At 36.2% G+C, this 26,483-nt stretch overlaps 1 protein-coding gene across 1 annotated transcript in view; it reads left to right on the top strand.

Moving 5' to 3' along the window:
* Window positions 1-26,483, top strand: part of PCLO (piccolo presynaptic cytomatrix protein) — a gene marked incomplete at both ends in the record, with an annotated part of 388,228 nt that overhangs the window by 227,487 nt on the left and 134,258 nt on the right. The window contains one exon of the mRNA XM_079711001.1: window positions 24,391-24,516. Within this exon, the coding sequence (XP_079567127.1) occupies window positions 24,391-24,516 (126 nt within the window). The remainder of the gene's footprint in view (window positions 1-24,390; window positions 24,517-26,483) is intronic.

Below are 26,483 nucleotides of genomic sequence, written 5' to 3'. Positions count from 1 at the left end.
CACGTTTTAGTTTGGACATATTGTATTTCTGTATGGCATCCTAGAAGAGGAACTGCTGAGTTACATGGTAAGTTTCTTAACTATTTAAGAAACTGCCAAGTAGTTTTCCAAGATGAAGGTACCATATTGCATTCTCGCCAGCAGTGTGTAAGGATTCCACTTTCTCCATGTCATTGTCAACACTTGGTAATGTCTGTCTTTCGGGGTGAGTGTGGATGATATCTCATTGTTATTTTTAGCTTGAATTTTCCTCATGACCTATGATAATGAGCATATTTTCAGGTTTATAAGCAAAGCATATGTATTCTTTGGTGAAGTATTTATTAAGAAATTTTGCCCGTATTTATTTGGGTTGTTTGTCCTCATACTGAGTTGTGAGAGTTCTTTATATATTTGGATGTGTCTTTTATAAGATACATGGCATGCATAAATTTCCTTCTAATCTGTGTGCTGTCTTTTTATTTTCTTAAAGGTGTGTTTTAAAGAAAAGTTTTAACATTTTAATGGAATTCAGTTTATTGATTTTTTTTGTTTGTGAACCATGCTGCTCTTGATAATGTATTAAGAACTATCCCAAGGTCAAAACGATTTTCTCTTGTGTTTTATACCAGAAGCTTTAAACATTCGGGTCAATGACCTATTTTGTGCTGGTTTTTGTGTATGGTATGAGGCTGAGATCCAGGTTCATTTTTTTGAAGCACTAATGGATATCTAACTGTACAAGCACCTTTTGTTAAAAAAATATGTTCCCCATTGAATTGCCTTGGTATCTTTGTCAAAAATCAATCTACCATTAATACAAGAATTTATTTCTAGATTCTCAATTCTGTACTGTTTGACTATACGCCTAACTGTTACACTCTTTTGCTTACTATATAGCTTTATATTACGTTTTGAAATCTGATAGTGGAAGTCCTCCAACTTTTTTTTTTCCAGATAGTTTTGGCTATTCTTGATCCTTTTAACTTCCATATTTTTTTAGTATCAACTTACTGGGATTATGATAGAGGTTGCATTGAAATTATAGATCAATTTGGAGAGAATTGCTCTCTTACCAACATTGAATCTTCTAATTCATGAACATGTAATACCTCTTCATTTACTGAGATATCCTTTCATTTTTTTCAGTAAAGTTTTATAGTTTTCAGTGTACAAAACTAGCATTTCATTTGCTAAATGTCTCCCAAATTATCTTATTCTTCTTGATGCTATTGAGAATGCAGTTGTTTTCTTAATTTCAATTTTGGACTATTCATTGCCCTTTTATAGAAATATTTGATTTTTGTATATTGACCTTTTGGCTTATAATCTTGCTAGTGTTTTTAGTTCTAATAGTTTTTTGTGGAGTTCTTAGGATTTTCTACATGCAAGATTATGTTATCTGCAAGTAAAGACAGTTTTACTTGTTCCATTCCAATGGGGATAAGTTTCATTTTTGTCCTTATTGCAATTGCTAAAAGTGTGGTACAATACTGAACAGAGTAGTGAGAGTAGACATCCCAGCTTTGTTCATAAAGAACATTAGTGACTAGTTGTGACAACAATGCAGGAACTGTACCATCTGCTATAGAATTTCTTCCTCTCTTCCCATTTAATACTAATCACTGGAAGGAGTTTTATTGGCCTAAAATTTTAAAAATCTGAGCAGAAGTATTTAAGAATAGCTTTAAAAGCAAACAATAGCTAGTCAGACTTTCTACTTCCTCCTGTTAATCAATGGAGATCTCAAACACTGGCAAAATGAATAGGCATTGAGTGAATTATGTTTTCATATTTGGAAGAGGATAGGGAGTTTACATACATGCATACATATATACACAGCAAATAAACCCTCATACTCACTATGGTTTATATTTCAATAATTTTTTAATGGAAATGATTACATTTGTGATAATTGCCTTATTTACATAGTTTGGTCAGTCATTATGTTGTCCCAGTATGCAACCAAAGAAATTACGTATGCAAAATCCTAAGAAAGCAAATGAAAATCTTAAATATGTTAAAAAGATATGAAAATAATTATACTGTTTACTTTGTACTTGCATATTTTCTACTCGCTTCTGAATAATTTGAAAGTATAACCATTTCCACCAAATACTGATATCATTCTCCTCCTTTTTTTCTTATTTATGAGTGTTTACAGAGAAAATCCACAAACTTAGAGGTGACTTAGATAGATACGTGTATTCAGACTTTAGATGGAACCTTCTAGATGGTAAGAATAGTTCTATATATCTTACCCAGTATTTCTCAAAGATATGATCAGCAAATTAGTTTAAAAAAATACCCCCATGTTCCATAGAATATGTTCCATAGTCAATAAAAATACTGAAACAAAAATTTAGCCACCTTTTTTAACTGTTAAATTTACTTGAAAATTTTTCAAATAATATAGGGTTACAGAAAGTACAGTTATGATAAACAAAGGCCTATCTTTCAGTTGTCCACTATAAAAAAATAAATAGTTCATATTGAATATAGGTTCAACCTTAACCTAGCTATGAGGCACATACAGGAAAAGCCTGTGGCGACCACTCTGCTTCCAAGAATTTGCAAGCCACTTGAAGAAGTGGAGCTAATACATAGGAAGCAATGAATACATGAGACTGTCTAATGAAAATTAAAGTATGGCACAAACCACGGGTACATGTTTGTACACGTACAATTTTTGTACTGCATACCTTCATTTGCTCAAAGAATTTTATCAATGGGATATAGAGAACACATCTTTCCCCATTTTCTCATGAAGATTTTCATTTCTGTTTCCTCTTTTAGAGATCTAATAGGCAAACCTCCCATCTGGCTTTCAGCTACCAGTAGCTAAATGGCTAAATGCATATATCATTTTCAACTCTCTTCTTTGTATGTATACGTAAAATGAGTGTGTGTGTGTGGGTATATGTATGTGTAGATAGCTGGATGGACAGATGGATGGATAGACAGAGCGATCAATCCTCAGTAAATTATGGTAGTAGTGAAAAATATAAAGATGAAAATAAAAGCCATCGTAATTTGACAATTTATATTCTCTTTCCTTTTTATCTTGTTTATACCCATGTACACACACAGTAAAAGTTAGGAGTATATTGTAAAGTAGTTTACATACATATTTTTAATATAGTGTAAATTGCCTAACAAAGACATTTTCCTGTTACGTCAAGAGTTCTTCATAAACATAAATTTAATTACTTGTTTTTATCATGTTTGTAGATATTTAATCATCTACATCAACCATTCCTCAATTGTTGGACATTTGTGTTGTCTTCCCCTTTTCAGTATTATAAACAATACCACAATACTACAGTGTAAAAATGCAGCCATGATATTCATTATTTCCTTAAAATATATAGGCCACATGGGGGTTTTACTTAGGAACAGAGTAAACAACCAGCTGTGGAAGGCCAACATTTTAGTATCAAAAGGTTGGACTGCCCCTGGTTCTTGAAGGAAGATATGATTGACTTGGTTGAATAATTTCCTAGACTTGGAGGAAACTGAAGCCCAGCTGCTCAGGCATAAGCAGAAATTGTACTTGATCCCCTTGATAAGGAGGGCTGTTTGGCTAGGGGTCCTTATATCCACCAGAGTAGGGAGGGGATCTTATGGTTAGACCATTTAAGACCTTGCTAATTTGACCAGTTCATGAGGCAGCACATAATACTGAGTCTTAATTTTAGACCTTAGACCATAATTAGTGCTGTTTTTTTCTTTTCAATGATTTTTTCACTGCAGGAAGACAGATTATTTTTGTTTGGGTTTTTCTTTTTTTTTTTTCCGTTTTGTTTTGATAGAACACAGAGTGCATAAAAGTAACCAAAGTTAGGGCCAGATCATGGTGGACCAGACAAGTAAAGAATCTGAATTTAATTTGATAGGTGGTATGAGTATCATTGAAATCATTGAAGCATGGTTTTGTCTTGTTTGCTTCAAAACTGAATTCTGAAAGAAGCTTAACCATAATCAAATAAGGTGCACCAGGTGATCAAATAAAAATGTTTGATCACTTTTATTTGAGAACGCACTGCTGTCCTCACATGTGGTATATAAAATAAAAGGGAACTGAGGCAAAAATGTGGTGAACTCTGCTTCATGCAGTTGATATAAATTATACCTGACATGCACTAACATGCCTCCATTGTTATTTACATGAACACTTCGTGAGAAAACTTTTTTTTTTTAAGGCCAAGTCGTAGAAAGTTAAAACAATTCTGTCATATTTTCTGTTTCTCGTGGAACACGAAGAAGTGTCACAGTCCATTTGGGAACATGTGTGCTCCATCGTAACTGCTGCAAGTTCTAGGAAACTGAGCAGATTCTGCGAAGGTGCCTTGACCCCCAAATTTCTCCCTCCCCATTCAGGATGGCTTTTTCTCTTTCATTCTTAGCAACAGTCCAAATTATGTATGACATAATTTTTTGCAAGCCTCTCAAATTATTTTTAGGAATAAACAAATTATACAACTATAGAAATAAAATACTATTTGGACTGAATCTCTTCTAAAATCACAGTTTCATCCTGGTACATTTTAGTGAAAGCTTGTGTGCATTTCCTTAGTGACAAAGGAAGTATCTACTGTCAGGACTAGTTCCTCATTCACATCATCACTTCTCCTGACATCTGTCAAGATAAATATTGCTTGTAGAAGTGTGTTCCTGCTAAGGAAGTGACATTATAGGCTATGCTTCTAACTGGAGATAGATGAACATATTTTTCTGTTTTTCTTAATAAAGCAAAATTAAAGGAATTAATAATTGATTCTGTGAGGACACGGTGAAGACATTCAAGATGTTTAACCTGCAGGTTAAGGAGGATAAATTGGTGATGCTAATGTTAAATATAAGGATATAAATGAAAAATGTATATGAATGGGCCATGGAAAGTAGGTAATAAGAAATGAGATTCAGTTGAAGGAGAAAGGATTTATACTGATCTTCTAGAATATTTTCTTGACAATTAGAGCGATGAGCAAAGTTATATAGAAAGAACAAGGACGTGGGACTCAAGAAGAAAATGGGCTCTAATATTAGCTTTTTTACTTGCTAGCCAACCTAGGCAGGTTTCTAACCTTCCTTAGTCTCAGCTGCTTTGTCCTGAAATGGTATGGATAGTAACTAACATGAAAAGTTATAGAGATGATTAAAAAACACAAAAAATAGTATAAGACAAATAGGAGAAACTCTAGAAATGTTACTTTCTTTTTCCTTCTATCCCTGAAGATGATACCGAAGAGATTAGGAACAAATAATATATTAAATATAAAATAATATTGGCACAAGGTAGAGTCACCAAATAGAATTCATTGGTTCAAAGTCATATATTTTGAGACATCTGACAACTAAAAGTTCAATAAATCTGATGTAGTAACAAACTAGATGAAAATAAATAAAAGCAGCTCAATTTTTGTTTAAAGCACAATTTCAGTGGAATGTTTATTCTTAGCCTGGTCACCTAACAACATATAACGTTTCTTCTCCATTACAGATAGTAGTAACAGTTTTTTAAATAGAGTAACGAATATAACCGAAATAATTTTATAAAATAACTCTTTAGTGAAAAATATTCCCTGATATATACTGGACAGTAGAAGCTGTTGAACTTCACTGAATACCTCCTTCACCAAGAGCAAATTGATTTCGATGAGAACAGGTTTAGCCTGTAGCACAAAAATAATACGGACACCTGGATTTTATTTATAGTATCCCTAAAGTGACTCAGCAAATTCAGAACTTTTCTCTCCAAATCAGTTTCTCAACTACTCCCCCAAATAGTGGTAATTATAATATTATTATGGTACCAGGCCTGTATATACTTTCTTCTATGTAGATTTGTATACTAAGATATGCAAGTATTAACTACTTATTCATTTAACAGATATGTATATGCCATTCATCTTTTTAACACAAATGGTAAAATACAAAAATGATAAAATCTGTAATACTTAAAAAGTAACACTTTCATCTTTGTAGTGTCTGATAAAGATATAAACAAGTCATAGACATTTATGCATCAATAGAAAAATGGAAATTATATTGATAAAATGAGCACAATCTGTCCCAACTAATCAGTTACAGCTTCAGATTAAATGGTACAGTATAATCTGCAAACTGCCTAAGCCAGAAATGTTTCCTCTTGTCATTACTGACTGAGAGATACTGACTCCCCAACATTTTTTATATCTTGGTAGTTTCTCCTTTTAATGGCCTGATTGTGATGTCTCTCATCACTCTCCCCTCTGCAACTGAATGAGAAAGGGAAGGGGTGGATATGCTGCTCCCAAACCCACCCTTTCTGATTCCAAACCAGGTTCCCTGGCCCTAACCCAACAGGAGACTCATCACTAAGCCACTTATTTATTTGGACTAAGAGTTTGGGCTCCGCTCTAGCATTGCCATATATTAGGTGTTGTCTTGAGCACTTAACCTCACAAAACTTTATTTCTGTAAAATAGAGGGTTTCCTGTTTGTTCTTTCAAGATTCATTGAGTTAATATACTTCTATAGACATTTTCTAAGAACAGAATACAATACGAATCTATTATTTTTAACATCACGGTCACCGATGCATCAGCCCCGCTTGGGGAAAATTAGGCATTTCAATTTTCATCCATTCATAATTCATTCAGTTAGATATTTAGTGCAGCCTAGATGCCATGTACTTGCTACATATATTATACCGTAACCCCACCATTGCACAACTGATACACAAATCTCTTCCTCTTCATTTATGAAGGGCAAAACGTTATCTCTTCATGGCCTATTTTCCCTTTATCTCCTACCCTCTGTAGCTGCTAAATCACTGTGGTAGCTACTATAAACATAAAATGTTCCACAGGTTTTGCTACCAAGATAAGGTCCCTGTATATTTTGTGCAGAGAAGACTCAGAATACAGCTTTCATCTTTGTATTAATTTTCTATTGACGCATAACAAGTTACCACAAGTTTAATGGCTTAAAAGAGCACACATTTAGTATCTCACAGTTTTCATGGTTCAAGAAATTAAGCATGGACTGGGTGCCCTGGTAAGGATCTCACAAAGCTGCAATCTGTTTGTTGGCCAGTCTGTGTTTTGTTCTAGAGCTTGGGGATCTTCTTCCAGGGTCACGAGGTTGTTGGCAGAATTCAGTTCCTCCAAGTTGTGGCACTAAATTCCCCATTTTCTGGCAGGCTGTCAGCTGGGGACCACTCTCAGCATCTGTGGGGCCCACTCAGTCCCCCTCACACATCCCAGTTTACTTTTTCAAGGCTAGCAGAAGATTCATTCTAGTCTGCTGAGATGGAATCTTACATAATATAATCATGGTGGTGACTATCACATCACCTTTGTCAGGTCCTATTGGTTGGAAACAAGTCACAGGTACATGGACTCAAAGGGTGTGGTTTATACAGAAATAATTCACTGCGAGTCAATGGTGTATGTCTGCACAATCTCTATTATGTTCAGAAGTACAAAAGGAACACTTAATACTCTATTTTGAATTAGGATATTATTTTTCTTCCTACAATCTTTTAAGTAAAACTATCATTTGGGAAAGCACATCATAGCTTTACCGTAAAATAAGTGTAAACTATTTTCTTTCCAGTGACATCATAGGGTTACATAAGCATCTCCCAGTACAACGTTTTTCTTTAGCACATGTAGTAGATGACCCTACCCCAAGTCCTGGCCTGCCATCAATGAGATCAGTATCTAAACAAGTCAGTATTAAAGCCATATCTATAAATTGACCCTATTTTCTCACTTCATAGCATCCACTTTCATATCAAAGTATCAGTTCATTTTGGACCCTAAGTACTGCTAAATGGAATAATTTTTTATTTAGATATAGTTGACATAATATTATATTACTTTCAGGTATACCTCATAATGATTCAGTGTTTGTATATATTGGGTAATAATCATCACGCTGATTCTATTAACATCCATCACCAAATGCAGTTACAAATTTTTTTTTCTTGTGATAAAAACTTTTAAGATCTACTCTCTCAGCAACTTTCAAACATGTAATATTGTGTTATTAATATAGTCACCACGCTGTACATTACATCCCAATGACTTAATTTATTTTATAGCTGCATATTTGTACCTTTAACCCCCTTCACTCATTTTGCATGCCCTCCCACCCCCTGCCTCTGGCAACTGCCATCTGTTCTCTGTATCCCTGAGTTTGATTGTTTTGTTTTTTTGGTTTTCTGTTTGTTTTCTTTTAAGATTCCACATATAAGTAATGCTATGTAGTATTTGTCTTTCTCTGTCCGACTTACTTCACTTAGTACAGTGCCCTCTAGGTCCATCCATGTTGTCGCAAATGGCAAGATTTCCTTCTTTCTTATGGCTAAATAATATTCCATTGTGTATATATAACACATTCTTTATCCATTCATCTATAAATAGACAAGATATAGTTTGCTTCCATATCTTGGCTATTGTAAATAATGCTGAAGTGAACACGGGGGTGCATGTATCTATTCAAGTTAATGTTTTCATTTTCTTCAGATAAATACCCAGAAATGGAGTTGCTGTATCATGTTTAATTTATTAATTTTTAATTTTATGAGGAACCTCTGTACTGTTTTCCATGATGGCTGCACCAATTTACATTTCCACCAACTGTGCACAAGAGTTCCCTTTTCTCCACGCCCTCACCAGCACTTGTTATTTCTTGTCTTTGATGATAGCCAGTGTAACAGGTGTGAGGTGAAATCTCATTGTGATTTACATTTCCCTTATGATTAGTGATTTTGAGCACCTTTTCATGTACCCGTTGACAATCTGTATGTCCTCTTTGGAAAAATGTCTATTCAGGTCTTCTGCCCATTTTTCAATCAGATTGTTTTTATTTTTGTTATTGAGTTGTATGCATTCTTTATATATTTTGGATATTAACCCCTTATCAACTATATGATTTGCAAATATTTTCTCCCATTCAGTAGGTTGCTTTTTCATTTCATTGATGGTTTCCTTTGTTGTACAGACACCTTTTAGTCTGATGTAGTCCCAATTATTTATTTTTGATTTTGGTTGCCTTTTGCTTTTGGTGTCAGTCCAAAAAATCATCGCCAAGGTCAGTATCAAGAAGCTTACCACATGAGTTTTCTTCCAAGAATTTTATGGTTTCATTCAACTCTCTGATCCATTTTGAGTTAATTTTTATATATGGTGTAAGGTAATGGTCCAATTTCATTCTTCTGTGTGTAGCTGTCCAGCTTCCCCAACACCATTCACTGAAGAGCGTGTCCTTTCCCCATTGTGTATTCTTGGCTCCTTTGTTGTAATTCACCATGTTTGGGTTTATTTCTGGGCTCTCTCTTCTGTTCCATTAGTTTATGTCTGTTCTTATGCCAATGCCATACTGTTTGAATTACTATAGCTTTGTAATATTGCTTGAAAATTAGCATGATGTTTCCAGGGAATACATTTATTTTAATTGCCTTTTATAGGAGTATCGTGCAAACCCCTCAGATTTTGTCTTTATGCTTGTAGCTTTGCAATTGACTTATATAAGCTAAAATAAAGAAAAAATCCTTACCTTATTGTGTGAATGAAATGTGCATTTATGATGTGGAAGTCCTGAGAACTACTCTTCATGAGAATTATTTCTGAAGCATTTCAGGAAGAGGAAATCCTATGCCCTTTTAGTAAAAATACTTTATCAGTACATACATCATCTGCCATTTGAAAGGTGTTGCTCAACAAATCCAATATACCAGTGTCTTTTGATGTATATCCATGATTTATCTTCCTTATTTCCCATGCCAATGGCCATTTCAGTCTTATGGCAGGCCAATTTGGACTCATCCAGTATGATGTAAGTGTGAATAGCATTTTATACATGCTATGAATCCCATGCAACATTTTTGCCTTAATATTATTCAAACTACAATAGAAAAGACAAGTGGTGAACTTTTGTTCATGGAAATGTGAAATACGATGTTCACTTCAAATTCTTCATGTATGTTTACATATTTAAGACTAGGAAAAAGGATGTTATACAGCAGTTGGCTGGATTAGAAAAAGCTAATGGGAGTAGATGAGTTTGTAATTTGCATACCCAGACTTAGAGTTGGATTGTATATGGCATGAATGTGGTGTTGCCATTTTGATGTTTCTGGAAACAGTCAAGTATGGATTGCTAATAAGGCAATTGATATACTTTGTTGTATTTGTAGAAATGATTTTCTTATAATGAGAAAAAGTAAGTAAAGTTAAAAAACAAATAGTGAAATATTCTTTAGGTCTTCATATTCAAGTATTAATGAATTAATGTACCATTTGATAAGACATGCAAAGGAAATGATTATGGACTTCTAATATAATTTGGTTTATTTTCCTAAATATTTACTTGGATAATTGATAACATTAGTCAGTGCAAGAGTGTAAAAATAAATTTTCACAGCCTTATGCAGGAATATAATTAACGAGAACTATAAAAATAGATTTAATTGAACTATCCTTTGGAGACTTTTTCATTATCCTTAGTACTTCATTAGCATTAATATGTATAGAGACAATCTTTCTTCTTCTTCAGCCCAACTAATGACATGACTAAACTATGCAGAGTATCTTCTTCCTGTAATAACTTTATTATGAATAATCAACTCTATTGATTTAAAGACTACTATTCATAAGATAGTATGTTCACTGATAAAAATTTTGCTTTTCCTTGATGCTTAGATGTAGAACATGATAGTGTTGAAATGAGGCAAGTATTTTAGTTTTGTCAACACTTAATGCTCTAATTATAACATCATAATATTTTCATGTTATTTTAATAATAGAAATGACATTTTTGTAAGGCTTTAAAATATCAGAGCTTTTAATGTAACATGTTAATAAATATGTAAAGTTAAAGTAGATTTAAACTGCAAATTTAAATGCAAATGTGAAGATTTTTCCTTAGTATGCTCATGTTTATTTTATACACAGCTTATTTTTTAATTTTTTTTATTTCAGCTTTGTCAAGATATAATGGACTTATAAAATTATAAGATATTTAAAGTGTACATCGTGGTGATTTGATTTATGAATACATTGTGTATGAGACTAAGTTCTACATTCTTGGCAGATTTAAGATTCCATGCTTTCACTGCAGGGGGCGTGGGTTCATTCCCTGGTCAGGGAACTAAGATCCCGTGTGCTGCACGGTGTGGCCAAAAAATAAATAAATAAATAAAAATTAAAAATAAAATACAGTGTTAGCAACTATAGTCACCAGTCAGACCTTTTCCAACTTATAGCTAAAACTGTATACGCTTTTACCAATTTCTCCCTATTTCCCCCATCCCCAACCTCTGGCAACCACTCTCTTTCTATGAGTTTGACTTTTTTTCCCCATATATAAGTGATACCATGCAGTATTTGTCCTTCTCTGTCTGGCTTATATCCCTGAGCATAATGCCCTCAAGGTCCATGCATGTTGTCCCAAATGGCAGGATTTCATTTCGCATGGCTGAACGGTATTCTATTGTATATATGTACCACATCTTTTTCCAATCATCCATCAATGGATACTTATATTGTTTCCATTTCTTGACTACTGTGAGTATTGCTGTAGTGAACATGGGAGTACAGATATCTCTTCAGTATCCTGTTTTCATTTCCTTCAGATATATACCTAGAAGTGGGATACGTGGATCATTTGGTAGTTCTTTTTTAAATTTTTTGAGAAACTACCATACTGTTTTTCATAGTGGCTGTACCAATTTACATTCCCACTAACGATGCACAAGCGTTCACTTTTCTCCACATCCTCACCAATGCTTGTTGTTTTTTCTTGGTAAAAGCCATTCTAACAGGTATGTAGTCACATCTCACTGTGGTTTTGATTTGTATTTCCCTGATAGTGATTTTGAACACCTTTTCGTGTACCTGTTGGCCATTTGTATGTCTTCTTTGGAAAAATGTCTATACATTTCTTCTGCCCATTTTTTCAATCAGACTGTTTATTTGTTGTTGTTGTTGTTATTGAGTTGTATGAATTCTCTATATATTAATATATACTTTCATATCAACACCTTATCAGAAATATATTTGCAAATATTTTCTCCTATTCCAAAGGTTGCCTTTTCATTTTGATGGTGTCCTTTAAGACCCTTAATCTACCTTCATTCTTTTTCATGCTTTTTTCTTTTTACTCCTCTACTTGGATGGATTTCACTGCCCTGTCAAGTCCACTGATCCTTTCTTTCACTTCTCTAGTCTGCTGTTGAACTGGCCTATGAAGTTTGCAGTTCAGTTACTGTATTCTTCAGCTCTGTAATTTCTGTTTGGTATGTCCTTATATTTTGTTTGTTGAAATTTATGCTTTCTTCATGCATTGTTCTCCTACCATAAAGATGATGAGCATCTATATGACCATTATTTTAAACTTTTTATAAGTAAATAACCTATCTCTATTTCATTAAGGTCTGTTTCTAGACTTTTATCTTGTTCCTTTATTTGGAACATATTCCTCTGTTTCTTCATTTTCCTTGACTCTCTGTGTTGGTTTCTGCACACTGGATAAAACAGCCACCTCTCCCAATCTTGATGGAGTGGTCTCGTGTAGGAGATAAACATTATCATTCCGCCTAGCCCAAACTCTTGATTGTCTATCAAACCTTTGTGATTGTACAAGCTGCCTTCTTTGTTCTTAACAGCCCCAGTAGTTGAGGGTATGCCAGGACCTGTTTTGATGTGGGTATTTTCTGATTCACCCCACATGTAGGAGTTGCTCAGCTAGTTTCTGGATTTTTTCCAGTGGGAATTGCTCCATGTATAGCTGTATATTTCAATGTATCCATGAGACAGGGTGAGTTCAGTTGCCATCTTGGACCAGAACTTTAGAAGTGACTACATAGTAGTATATTGATCCCATAATTATAAAATACATACACTTGAAAACATCAATGCATTTATTTATTTGTTTATTTATTTATTTATTAAACATCTTTATTGGAGTATAATTGCTTTACAATGATGTGTTAGTTTCTGCTTTATAACAAAGTGAATCAGTTATATATATACATATGTTCCCATATCTCTTCCCTCTTGTGTCTCCCTCCCTCCCTCCCTCCCTATCCCACGCCTCTAGGTGGTCACAAAGCACGGAGCTGATCTCCCTGTGGTATGCGGCTGCTTCCCACTGACTATCTATTTTACGTTTGGTAGTGTATATATGTCCATGCCACTCTCTCACTTTGTCACAGCTTACCCTTCCCCCTCCCCATATCCTCAAGTCCATTCTCTAGTAGGTCTGTGTCTTTATTCCCATCTTGTCCCTAGTAGGTAAGTCAGAAAGAGAAAAAAAAATACCATATGCTAACACGTATATATGGACGCTAAGAGAAAAAAAAAAAAGGTCACTAATGCATTTAAATCATAAGGTTCATCCGAAGGTTATCAAGATACAGTAATACTTTTTCTTAGTGATTTTGTTACTTTTATGATCGAACTTCTTTTTTATAAATATTTTCTATATATTTTAATGGATTTCAGAAATTCAGATTTCCCTATGAGACTTCCTTAACCACATTTATGCTTATATGGTGTGAAATTACTCTAACTTTTTGTGACCTCTTTTCCTAAAGCTCCTATGTTCATTATAGTAACTGTTGGCCTCTCTGCTCTGCCATACTGTGAACTCGAGAGCAAGACCAGTGCATTTTCATGGCATCTAACTGAGGAAGCATTTTAACAATGTTTCTAGATGGAATAGAAGCAGAGAAGAAAATAAGTTTATGTTGATAAAAATTTGTAAAGGTTGAAAACTGATAATATAAATACCAGTTATCAAGGACCATTTAGATTTAAGCATTTCAGTTAAAAATTAATGTTGCTTCTTGAGTTTATCAACTCTTTTATTGGCATTCTGCTTTTTAGATTTGAGCTGACGTGTTTTATCTTTATAGAGGTGTCTTTGTTCATTTTATTTGCATTCAATACATAAAATATGAAAGTACAACTATAGGGCTTCCCTGGTGGCGCAGTGGTTGAGAGTCCACTTGCCGTTGCAGGGGACGCGGTTTCGTGCCCCAGTACGGGAGGATCCCACGTGCCACGGAGCGGCTGGGCCCGTGAGCCATGGCCGCTGAGCCTGCGCGTCCGGAGCCTGTGCTCCGCAACGGGAGAGGCCACAACAGTGAGAGGCCCACGTACCGCAAAAAAAAAAAAAAAAAAAAAAAAAAAAAGTACAACTATAGAAGCGTTAAATCAAAATGTCCAGATTTAAATTCTTAGAAATTGTGTAAATTAAATTCGTACTTATGACATCTAAAGTAGGATACAAGCAACTATTGTAAAATAAGCAAAAAATGTTATCTTTCCTGGGTTGTTATTTTCTTTTTTTTTTCATTTTTTATTTTTTACTTTATAACAAATTTAATCAGTTATACATATACATATGTTCCCATATCCCCTCCCTTTTGCGTCTCCCTCCCACCCTCCCTATCCCACCCCTCCAGTCGGTCACAAAGCACCGAGCTGATCTCCCTGTGCTATGCGGCTGCTTCCCACTAGCTATCTGCCTTACGTTTGGTAGTGTATATATGTCCATGCTGCTCTTTCACTTTGTCACAGCTTACCCTTCCCCCTCCCCATAACCTCAAGTCCATTCTCTAGTAGGTCTGTGTCTTTATTCCTGTCTTACCCCTATGTTCTTCATAACATTTTTTTTCTTAAATTCCATATATATGTGTCAGCATACAGTATTTGTCTTTCTCTTTCTGACTTACTTCACTTTGTATAACAGACTCTAGGTCCCTCCACCTCATTACAAATAGCTCAATTTCATTTCTTTTTATGGCTGAGTAATATTCCATTGTATATATGTGCCACATCTTCTTTACCCATTCATCCGATGATGGACACTTAGGTTGTTTCCATCTCCGGGCTATTGTAAATAGGGCTGCTATGAACATTTTGGTACATGTCTCTTTTTGAATTATGGTTTTCTCAGGGTATATGCCCAGTACTGGGATTGCTGGGTCATATGGTAGTTCTATTTGTAGTTTTTTAAGGAACCTCCGTACCGTTCTCCATAGTGGCTGTACCAATTCACATTCCCACCTGCGGTGCAAGAGTGTTCCCTTTTTTCCACACCCTCTCCAGCATTTATTGTTTCTAGATTTTTTGATGATGGCCATTCTGACTGGTGTGAGATGATATCTCATTGTAGTTTTGATTTGCATTTCTCTAATGATTAAAGATGTTGAGCATCCTTTCATGTGTTTGTTGGCAGTCTGTATATCTTCTGTGGAGAAATGTCTATTTAGGTCTTCTGACCATTTTTGGATTGGGTTGTTTGTTTTCATATTCAGCTGCATGAGCTGCTTATAAATTTTGGAGATTAATCCTTTGTCAGTTGCTTCATTTGCAAATATTTTCTCCCATTCTGAGGGTTGTCTTTTGGTCTTGTTTATGGTTTCCTTTGCTGTGCAAAAGCTTTTAAGTTTCATTAGGTCCCATGTGTTTATTTTTGTCTTTATTTCCATTACTCTAGGAGGTGGGTCCAAAAGGATCTTGCTGTGATTTATGTCATAGAGTGTTCTGCCTATGTTTTCCTCTAAGAGTTTGATAGTGTCTGGCCTTACATTTAGGTCTTTAATCCATTTTGAGCTTATTTTTGTGTATGGTGTTAGGGAGTGATCTAATCTCATACTTTTACATGTCCCTATCCAGTTTTCCCAGCACCACTTATTGAAGAGACTGTCCTTTCTCCACTGTACATTCCTGCCTCCTTTATCAAAGATAAGGTGACCATATGTGCGTGGGTTTATCTCTGGGCTTTCTATCCTGTTCCATTGATCTACCTTTCTGTTTTTGTGCCAGTACCATACTGTCTTGATTACTGTAGCTTTGTAGTATAGTCCGAAGTCAGGGAGCCTGATTCCTCCAGCTCCATTTTTCGTTCCCAAGATTGCTTTGGCTATTCGGGGTCTTTTGTGTTTCCATACAAATTGTGAAATTTTTTGTTCTAGTTCTGTGAAAAATGCCAGTGGTAGTTTGATAAGGATTGCATTGAATCTATAGACTGCTTTGGGTAGTAGAGTCATTTTCACAATGTTGATTCTTCCAATCCAAGAACATGGTACATCACTCCATCTATTTGTATCATCTTTAATTTCTTTCATCAGTGTCTTATAATTTTCTGCATACAGGTCTTTTGTCTCCTTAGGTAGGTTTATTCCTAGATATTTTATTCTTTTTGTTGCAATGGTAAATGGGAGTGTTTCCTTGATTTCACTTTCAGATTTTTCATCATTAGTATATATGAATGCCAGAGATTTCTGTGCATTAATTTTGTATCCTGCAACTTTACCACATTCATTGATTAGCTCTAGTAGTTTTCTAGTAGCACCTTTAGGATTCTCTATGTATAGTATCATGTCATCTGCAAACAGTGACAGCTTTACTTCTTCTTTTCCAATTTGGATTCCTTTTATTTCCTTTTCTTCTCTGATTGCTGTGGCTAAAACTTCCAAAACTATGTTGAATAAGAGTGGTGAGAGTGGGCAACCTTGTCTTGTTCCTGATCTTAGTGGAAATGGTTTCAGTTTTTCACCATTGAGGACGATGTTGGCTGTGGGTTTGTCATATATGGCCTTTATTATGTTGAGGAAAGCTCCCTCTATGCCTACTTTCTGCAAGGTTTTTATCATAAATGGGTGTTGAATTTTGTCGAAAGCTTTCTCTGCATCTATTGAGATGATCATATGGTTTTTCTCCTTCAATTTGTTAATATGGTGTATCACGTTGATTGATTTGCGTATATTGAAGAATCCTTGCATTCCTGGAATAAACCCCACTTGATCATGGTGTATGATCCTTTTAATGTGCTGTTGGATTCTGTTTGCTAGTATTTTGTTGAGGATTTTTGCATCTATGTTCATCAGTGATATTGGCCTGTAGTTTTCTTTCTTTGTGACATCCTTGTCTGGTTTTGGTATCAAGGTGATGGTGGCCTCGTAGAATGAGTTTGAGAGTGTTCCTCCCTCTGCTATATTTTGGAAGAGTTTGAGAAGGATAGGTGTTAGCTCTTCTCTAAATGCTTGATAGAATTCGCCTGTGAAGCCATCTGGTCCTGGGCTTTTGTTTGTTGGAAGATTTTTTATCACAGTTTCAATTTCAGTGCTTGTGATTGGTCTGTTCATATGTTCTATTTCTTCCTGATTCAGTCTTGGCAGGTTGTGCATTTCTAAGAATTTGTCCATTTCTTCCAGGTTGTCCATTTTATTGGCATAGAGCTGCTTATACTAATCTCTCATGATCTCTTGTATTTCTGCAGTGTCAGTTGTTACTTCTCCTTTTTCATTTCTAATTCTATTGATTTGAGTGTTCTCCCTTTTTTTCTTGATGAGTCTGGCTAATGGTTTATCAATTTTGTTTATCTTCTCAAAGAACCAGCTTTTAGTTTTATTGATCTTTGCTTTCGTTTCCTTCATTGCTTTTTCATTTATTTCTGATCTGATTTTTATGATTTCTTTCCTTCAGCTAACTTTGGGATGTTTTTGTTCTTCTTTCTCTAATTGCTTTAGATGCAAGGTTAGGTTGTTTATTCGAGATGTTTCCTGTGTCTTAAGGTGGGATTGTATTGCTATAAACTTCCCTCTTAGAACTGCTTTTGCTGCATCCCATAGGTTTTGGGTCGTCGTGTCTCCATTGTCATTTGTTTCTAGGTATTTTTTTATTTCCTCTTTGATTTATTCAGTGATCACTTCGTTATTAAGTAGTGTATTGTTTAGCCTCCATGTGTTTGTATTTTTTACAGCTCTTTTCCTGTAATTGATATCTAGTCTCATAGCATTGTGGTCAGAAAATATACTTGATACAATTTCAATTTTGTTAAATTTACCAAGGCTTGATTTGTGACCCAAGATATGATCTATCCTGGAGAATGTTCCATGAGCACTTGAGAAAAATGTGTATTCTGTTGTTTTTGGATGGAATGTGCTATAAATATCAATTAAGTCCATCTTGTTTATTTATTTATTTATTTTTGCGGTATGTGGGCCTCTCACTGTTGTGGCCTCTCCCGTTGCGGAGCACGGGCCCCGGACGCGCAGGCTCAACGGCCGTGGCTCACGGGCCCAACCGCTCCGCGGCACGTGGGATCTTCCCAGACCGGGGCACGAACCTGCGTCCCCTGCATCGGCAGGCGGACTCTCAACCACTGCGCCACCAGGGAAGCCCAAAGTTTCTGTTTTTTTTTTTTTTTTTTTTTTTTTTTTTGTGGTACACGGGCCTCCCACTGTTGTGGCCTCTCCTGTTGCGGAGCACAGGCTCTGGATGCGCAGGCTCAGCAGCCATGGCTCACGGGCCTAGCCGCTCCGTGGAATGTGGGATCTTCCCAGACCGGGGCACGAACCCATGTCCCCTGCATCGGCAGGCGGACTCTCAACCACTGCGCCACCAGGGAAGCCCCATCTTGTTTAATGTATCATTTAAAGCTTGTGTTTCCTTATTTATTTTCATTTTGGATGATCTGTCCATTGGTGAAAGTGGGGTGTTAAAGTCCCCTACTATGATTGTGTTACTGTCGATTTCCCCTTTTATGGCTGTTAGTATTTGCCTTATGTATTGAGGTGCTCCTATATTTGGTTCATAAATATTTACAATTGTTATATCTTCTTCTTGGATCGATCCCTTGATCATTATGTAGTGTCCTTCTTTGTCCCTTCTAGTAGTCTTTATTTTAAAGTCTATTTTGTCTGATATGAGAATTGCTACTTCAGCTTTCTTTTGGTTTCCATTTGCATTGAATATCTTTTTCCATCCCCTTACTTTCAGTCTGTATGTGTCTCTAGGTCTGAAGTGGGTCTCTTGTAGACAGCATATATATGCGTCTTGTTTTTGTATCCATTCAGCCAATCTGTGTCTTTTGGTGGGAGCATTTAGTCCATTTACATTTAAGTTAATTATTGATATGTATGTTCCTATTCCCATTTTCTTAATTGTTTTGGGTTCGTTATTGTAGGTCTTTTCCTTCTCTTGTGTTTCTTGCCTAGAGAAGTTCCTTTAGCATTTGTTGTAAAGCTGCTTTGGTGGTGCTGAACTCTCTCAGCTTTTGCTTGTCTGTAAACGTTTTAATTTCTCCATCAAATCTGAATGAGATCCTTGCTGGGTAGAGTAATCTTGGTTGCAGGTTTTTTTCCTTCATCACTTTAATTATGTCCTGCCACTCCCCTGTGGCTTGTAGAGTTTCTCCTGAGAGATCAGCTGTTATCCTGATGGGGATTCCCTTGTGTGTTATTTGTTGTTTTTGCCTTGCTGCTTTTAATATGATTTCTTTGTGTTTAATTTTTGACAGTTTGATTAATATGTGTCTTGGCGTATTTCTCCTTGGATTTATCCTGTATGGGACTCTCTGTGCCTCCTGGACTTGATTAACTATTTGCTTTCCCATATTAGGGAAGTTTTCAACTATAATCCCTTCAAATATTTTCTCAGTCCCTTTCTTTTTCTCTTGTTCTTCTGGAACCCCTATAATTCGAATGTTGGTGCATTTAATGTTGTCCCAGATGTCTCTGAGACTGTCCTCTGTTCTTTTCATTCTTTTTTCTCTATTTTGCTCTGCAGCGGTTATTTCCACTATTTTATCTTCCACCTCACTTATCCGTTCTTCTGCCTCAGTTATTCTGCTATTGATCCCATCTAGAGTTTTTTTTATTTCATTTATTGTGTTTTTAATCGATGCTTGATTCATCTTTAGTTCTTCTAGGTCCTTGTTAACTGTTTCTTGCATTTTGTCTATTCTATTTCTAAGATTTTGGATCTTGGAAATAGAATCTTGCATCATCTCTACCATCATTATTCTGAATTCTTTTTCAGGTAGACTGCCTATTACCTCTTCATTTGTGAGGTCTGGTGGGTTTTTATATTGCTCCTTCTCCTGCTGTGTGTTTTTCTGTCTTCTCATTTTGCTTATGTTACTGTGTTTGGGGTCTCCTTTTTGCAGGCTGCAGGTTCGTAGTTCCCGTTGTTTTTGGTGTCTGTCCCCAGTGGCTAAGGTTGGTTTAGTGGGTTGTGTAGGCTTCCTGGTGGGAGGGACTAGTGCCTGTGTTCTGGTGGATGAGGCTGGATCTTGTGTTTCTGGTGGGCAGGTCCACGTCTGGTGGTGTGTTTTGGGGTGTCTGCGGTCTTTTTATGATTTTAGGCCACCTCTCTGCTAATGGGTGGCGTTGTGTTCCTTTCTTGCTAGTTGTTTGCCATAGGGTGTCCAGCACTGTAGCTTGCTGGTCGTTGAGTGAAGCTGGGTGCTGGTGTTGAGATGGAGATCTCTGGAAGATTTTTGCCGTTTGATATTATGTGGAGCTGGGAGGTCTTTGTGGACCAGTGTCCTGAAGTTGGCTCTCCCACCTCAGAGGCACAGCACTGACTCCTGGCTCCTCAATTTGGGATGATTTGTTGTCTATTCATGTATTCCACAGATGCTGGGTACATCAAGTTGATTGTGGAGCTTTAATCCGCTGCTTCTGAGGCTGCTGGGAGAGGTTTCCCTTTCTCTTCTTTGTTCTCACAGCTCCTGGGTCTCAGCTTTGGATTTGGCCCCGCCTCTGCGTGTAGGTCGCCGGAGGGCATCTGTTCTTCGCTCAGACAGGACAGGGTTAAAGGAGCAGCCTCTTCGGGGACTCTGGCTCACTCAGGCCGGGGGGGGAGGGGCACGGAGTGCGGGGTGAGCCTGCAGCGGCAGAGGTCGGCGTGACGTTGCACCAGCCCGAGGCGCACCGTGCGTTCTCCCAGGGAAGCCGCCCCTGGATCCGGGACCCCGGCAGTGGCGGGCTGCACAGGCTCCCGGAAGGGCGGTGTGGACAGTGACCTGCGCTCGCACACAGGCTTCTTGGCGACGGCAGCAGCAGCCCCAGCCTCCCACGCCCGTCACTGGGCTCCGCGGTTTCAGTCGCGAGTCGCGCCCGTCTATGGAGCCCCTTTAAGCAGCACTCTTAATCCCCTCTCCTCGCGCACCAGGAAACCAAGAGGGAATAAAAAGTCTCTTGCCTCTTTGCCAGCTCCAGAGTTTTCCCGGACTCCCTCCCGGCTAGCTGTGGCACATTAGCCCCCTTCAGGCTGAGTTCTCGCCGCCAGCCCCAGTCCTCTCCCTGCGCTCTGCTGGGTTGTTATTTTCTACCTTGCTTTTTCTTTCACAGATTTTTAATATTTCTGTGCTACTTTATTGTATACGTGAAAAACAATGGGAGCCACCATAGCAACGTCAACAAGAGGAAAAGTAATTTTTGAAAATTTACTATATGCCTGAGTAGTTTCTATATACAGTTGACCCTTGAACAACAAGAGTTTGAACTGCATGGGTCCACTTATATGCAGATTTTTTCAATAGTAAATACTGCCGTACTACCCAATCCATGGTTGGTTGAATCCAGGGATATGGAACCGAGTATACAGACGAACCTTGTCTTCGGAAGGCTGCTATAAGTTATATGAGGATTTTTGTCTGCACAGAGGGTCAGCACCCCTAATCCCCATGTTGTTCAATGGTCAACTCTATATCAAATATCATTTCTCATAGTATTTTCATGGCTATGTATTACTCCCATTTTACCAAAGACACTCAAGCTTATAAAGTATATTTAGAAAGTTTTGAATTCACTAGCATGAAACTGTATTTTACAAAATTAAATAATTATTGTGTCATGCTACTTTATTAAGATAGATATGATTGTAATTTCCTATCACACCTCCTTTACTACAGGGTTTTAGAATGTATTTGGTCACTAAAAATCAAATGACACGAAGGACCCAACTACTTAATCCTCAAGGCAATGTCATCTACAGAATGGAACTATAATCAAATTTTTAAAAATAGTCACATGTTAATTAATAGATTTTGAAGTTCTACTTTTTAGCTATACCTTTACAAGGTATAACAATTCTCTTTGTAGATTCTAAGCATATGGCTGCACCATATATTATATAGTGCTGAAATTATTTTTATGAGTTACATTTATATTCTAATTTTTAAGCTTAAAAAGAAATAAGTGGGACTTCCCTGGTGGCACAGTGGTTAAGACTCTGCGCTCCCAATGCAGGGGGCCAAGGTTCGAGCCCTGCTCAGAGAACTAGATCCCACATGAATGCCGCAACTAAGAGTTCGCATGCCACAACTAAGGAGCTGGCAAGCTGCAACTAAGGAGCCCACTAGCTGCAATGAAGGAGCTGGCAAGACACAACTAAGGCGCTCTTGAGCGACAACTAAGAAGTCCCCCTGCTGCAGCTAAGGAGCCCATGTGCCACAACTAAGGAGCTGGCAAGCCGCAACTAAGGAGCCCGCCTGCCGCAACTAAGACCTGGCAAAACCAAATAAATAAAATAAGTAAAATTTAAAAATTAAAAAAAAAAGAAAAGTAGGACCCATGCCACAAGCACTCTATATACTCCACTATAGTCTAGCGTAAATTATGATAGATTTTGATATAAGGCAAGGTCTTGAAACTATGGCTTTACACTAAGGAAATCTCATGAATAATTTTTTGGGATCTCAGACTGACCATGTCTTAAAATTGATATGGTTATACTGACTACTTAGAAATTCAGTATCTGTGTGGGTTTTATGAAATCTTTAATAAGTGATGAACTACAACTTGTGAGTGATTCAACCATGGAAAGTGAAACCAAACCTTATATTAAGAATCTAGTTTTATTGTTTTGGATAAATTCCATGGAATAACCCTTTAAATATGACCAGCTATTTTTAAGTCCTCATTTTGTAATTTCTAAAGTGTCTTAGTACACTAAAAAAAAAACTATGCTAGCCTAATTGAATGAAGAGTGGCTAATAACTTTTCTTCATCTTCTACCCTTTATTAGTATCTATCTATTGTCTTACTGTAGAATCAGTTCTGGTGAGTCTTTAAAGACTAATGTCTAAGAAATCAACTGTCTCTATCCAGGCTTAGTTGAAACTAAAAATCATATAGTAGATGATAGTCTTCATTCATCCAGTTATGTTCAGCTTGTATCATCAATTAATCTCTACAAAGAACAGTAACACTGAACCAAGAAACTTGTGACAGAAAAGCTCCACAAGTGGGGCCAGAGAGAGCTAGTATCTTACTTAACTCTGACCCTTGACAACCCCTTGTAGAAGAACACAGTTAATTTGTTTCGGTTTTGTTTTTGTTTTTGTTTTGAGGCTAAATCATTTTTCAGAACACTTGCTCTGTTGTAAAAGTAGGTCTGGGGGGTAAGGATGGAGGTAGGGGTACTAGGGAAAGAGAGGGAGAAAAGGGGAAAAACAAGGATGGAAAGATGGAAGGGAAGGAGGGGGGGAGGAAGAAAAGGAAAGATGAAATTCATTTGGAAGTATCACATCACCTAGAAATAAGAAACAGCATTTTACCAAAATATATCCCTACTAGATAAATGAAGAAGGGTTCCATAATTCAGCTACTACTTGTTGAATGTTTGGACTGTGTTGATGCTGACTACAGGGATGGTTTTTGAAGAGTTAAGTAGGAAGGGAACAGGATTTGGAAAAGAGCTGGCTTTTAATTTTGGAGATTTTGAAAGAGTTGAAAATGGCACTTCAATCACTGAATGGAATGGTTTATTTTAAAGAGATAATTGTGTCTTCAGTAAAGGAGAATTCTGCTTTCTTTTAGTGCTTTCATTTTAAAATCTTGACATTTGTAACAAAAATATATCTGGTGCTGTAAACACTAGCTAATTTTTAGATTATTTTTTAAAAAGATAAAATATCAACAGTTTATTTCTGTCTCAGTTAGATTTCTCATAATAATCATTCTCCATCTTGCTTCCATGTGGCTAATTACAGAAAAATCTGTTCTGTGGAATAAGGAACAGTTTACTCAGTTGCTCATCAATCAAGAATGCTTTTATTGTCCCTGTACTAAGTGCCATATTAATGCACAAACAGTATTAGTTTATGAGTTAAGGCTGAAATGTGAATAATAATTTATAAGTTATGATCGTGTTTTTACTTTATCAGTTGCAGTCATTTATATGTTTAGATTGCGTCTTCTCAATGTATGATAGCTGTTACTATCTTTTAGTAAGTTAAATGCTCCTTGATTTCATAAATGAATTATATGCTGTGGAATTTCTTATACTGGGAACATCCTCATTCAAAATTTTTATAAAATATCTGATCAGAATGGACAGAGCTTTATTATATTACTGAATATGGCTAAAATAAAAATTATTTGTTAATATCAGATTAATCATTATAGATCTGACCAAGATCTCAGAAAGTTCTCTTTCCTATCAACTATTATTGAAATCAGAATATTGTTCTTTTGATATTGGTATCCAGTTCCAATATTCATATTGTAGTTAACTTCTAGATACCAGAACCCATTTTTTTGTGCACCTTATAACTTGTGATAGCTGTTGTTTCTTCTTAACTTATTGCTAATAATTTGCTAATTTTTCAATACAGGTAATGGATTAGGAATTAGAATTGTGGGTGGTAAAGAAATCCCTGGACATAGCGGAGAAATTGGAGCTTATATCGCCAACATTCTTCCTGGGGGAAGTGCAGAACAGACAGGGAAACTTGTAGAAGGTAAGAATAAGGATTTCAGAGTAAATTAAAATGAATGTGCTCATATTAAATATATCTTAATTTGATATGAAAGTTTTCTCTTCTTTTACTGTCTAGGAAAAACTCTCCTTATGGTTAATTATGATATTTTGGTAGAGTAATATAAAGGAAGATATGTCCACAGCTATATTCATTTTATTTTCAATTGCATTGTCCTTTTGGCAGTTGGATTGCTATGGGAATATCTTGTTTAAGAAACAGTAATTAGTCAAGATTTTTTACTGACTGGGGCAATATTATATTTAAAAAAAACACTTTGATTAAAAGGATTAGTGTTTCATAAACACCAGGAAAAATTATATTGAAATCAGAGCCATAAAAACATCACGTGATTCAGTACATGCTAAAGTCAGGTCAGCAAACTATGGATGACCCACAAGCCAAATCCATCTGCTGCCTGTTTCTGTGAACATTGTTTCATTAGAACACAGCCAGGATTATTAATTTACATATTGAACATGGGTGTTTTCCCACTACAATAGCAGAACTTCATTCACAACAGAGACTGTATGGTCTACAGAGCCTAAAATATATATATTCTCTCTGACTCTTTCGAGAAAAAAAATTGCCAACTCCTGTGCTAGGTACTATTCTATTTACCTCATTACATCATAAAGTATTTTAAAGTAATGAACTTTACACATGTGTCTTATGGGCCATAAAATGATGTTTCTTTCAGTAAAAGGTTACAGCTTGATTCTCAAGATATACAATGATAATTTTCACTCATTAATGAGACGATGTGGTCATTTGCATTTTCCAAAACCTAACATAGATATACTTTACAAGTTTTCAGTTAGATTGCTTAACACGAATATTTTTATCATAAAGCAGCCTCAGTCTATCCTTTCATTTTTATCCTAAATTAAATGTTTAGAAAGCATTTTTCTGTCATTTCATCGTTTAATAAAATGTTGCCTGTTATTGTTTGAAACTCAATTATGTTAAGATTATTCCCTGTCATTGTCTTAAATATATTGGAACCTACCGAAAAAAATCCCTAGATATTTTGATAGACAATTCGAATAAACACAAATTTGAGGCAATATTTATTCATCACAGTGTTCTGCTGGAAGCAGCTTGCCCGTCTCACTAAGAGATGTTTTGAATATCTCTTTCCAACTTCACACTCAGGACCATCACGTTTTTAGCTTGAATTGGCCATGGTGACAGTATTTACAACATGAAAATAGGCAAATGCTATAAATCAGACCTTTTTTGTCCATTTATTTGCCTGTTGATTTTCAGAATGCCAGTTTACCAGGACATCACCACATATATAACTGAAAGCATATTATTAGAAATATTCTACCAAAAAAAAAAAAAAAAAAAAGGGCTTCCCTGGTGGCGCAGTGGTTGAGAGTCCGCCTGCCGATGCAGGGGACGCAGGTTCATGCCCCCGTCCGGGAAGATCCCACATGCCGCAGAGCAGCTGGGCCCGTGAGCCATGGCTGCTGAGCCTGCGTGTCCGGAGCCTGTGCTCTGAAATGGGAGAGGCCACAACAGTGAGAGGCCCGCGTACCACAAAAAAAAAAAAAAAAAAAAACCATATATATATATATATATATATATATATATATATATATATATATTCACAACAGGGAAAACTGGAGGTTTAGCCACATAGCTAAATGAAGGAAAAGACTATATGAATCAAGAAATAACCATTATGAGCAAACACTGGGTCTCTGAATTTTCTATGACTATAATCCTATCATGCCTAATGCTACTCTGTTGGTATTGCAGTCTAGTTAAGATACAGGAATTGAGGCCTATTTGTAAGAATGGGAGTGATACGATTGCTTTCTGAAAGCATACTTCAGAAAGAAATGAATATGCTATTTTTATTTTAAGATAGAATTTACAACAGTAACTTTGCCTGATATAGCTGACAAAGATACTTGAATAATTTAAAGATAAAATTTCAT

Source organism: Hyperoodon ampullatus (assembly GCF_949752795.1).
Source record: "Hyperoodon ampullatus genome assembly, chromosome: 9".
NCBI classification, from domain to species: Eukaryota; Metazoa; Chordata; class Mammalia; order Artiodactyla; family Ziphiidae; genus Hyperoodon; species Hyperoodon ampullatus.
This window is presented reverse-complemented; position numbering and strand designations above follow the sequence as displayed.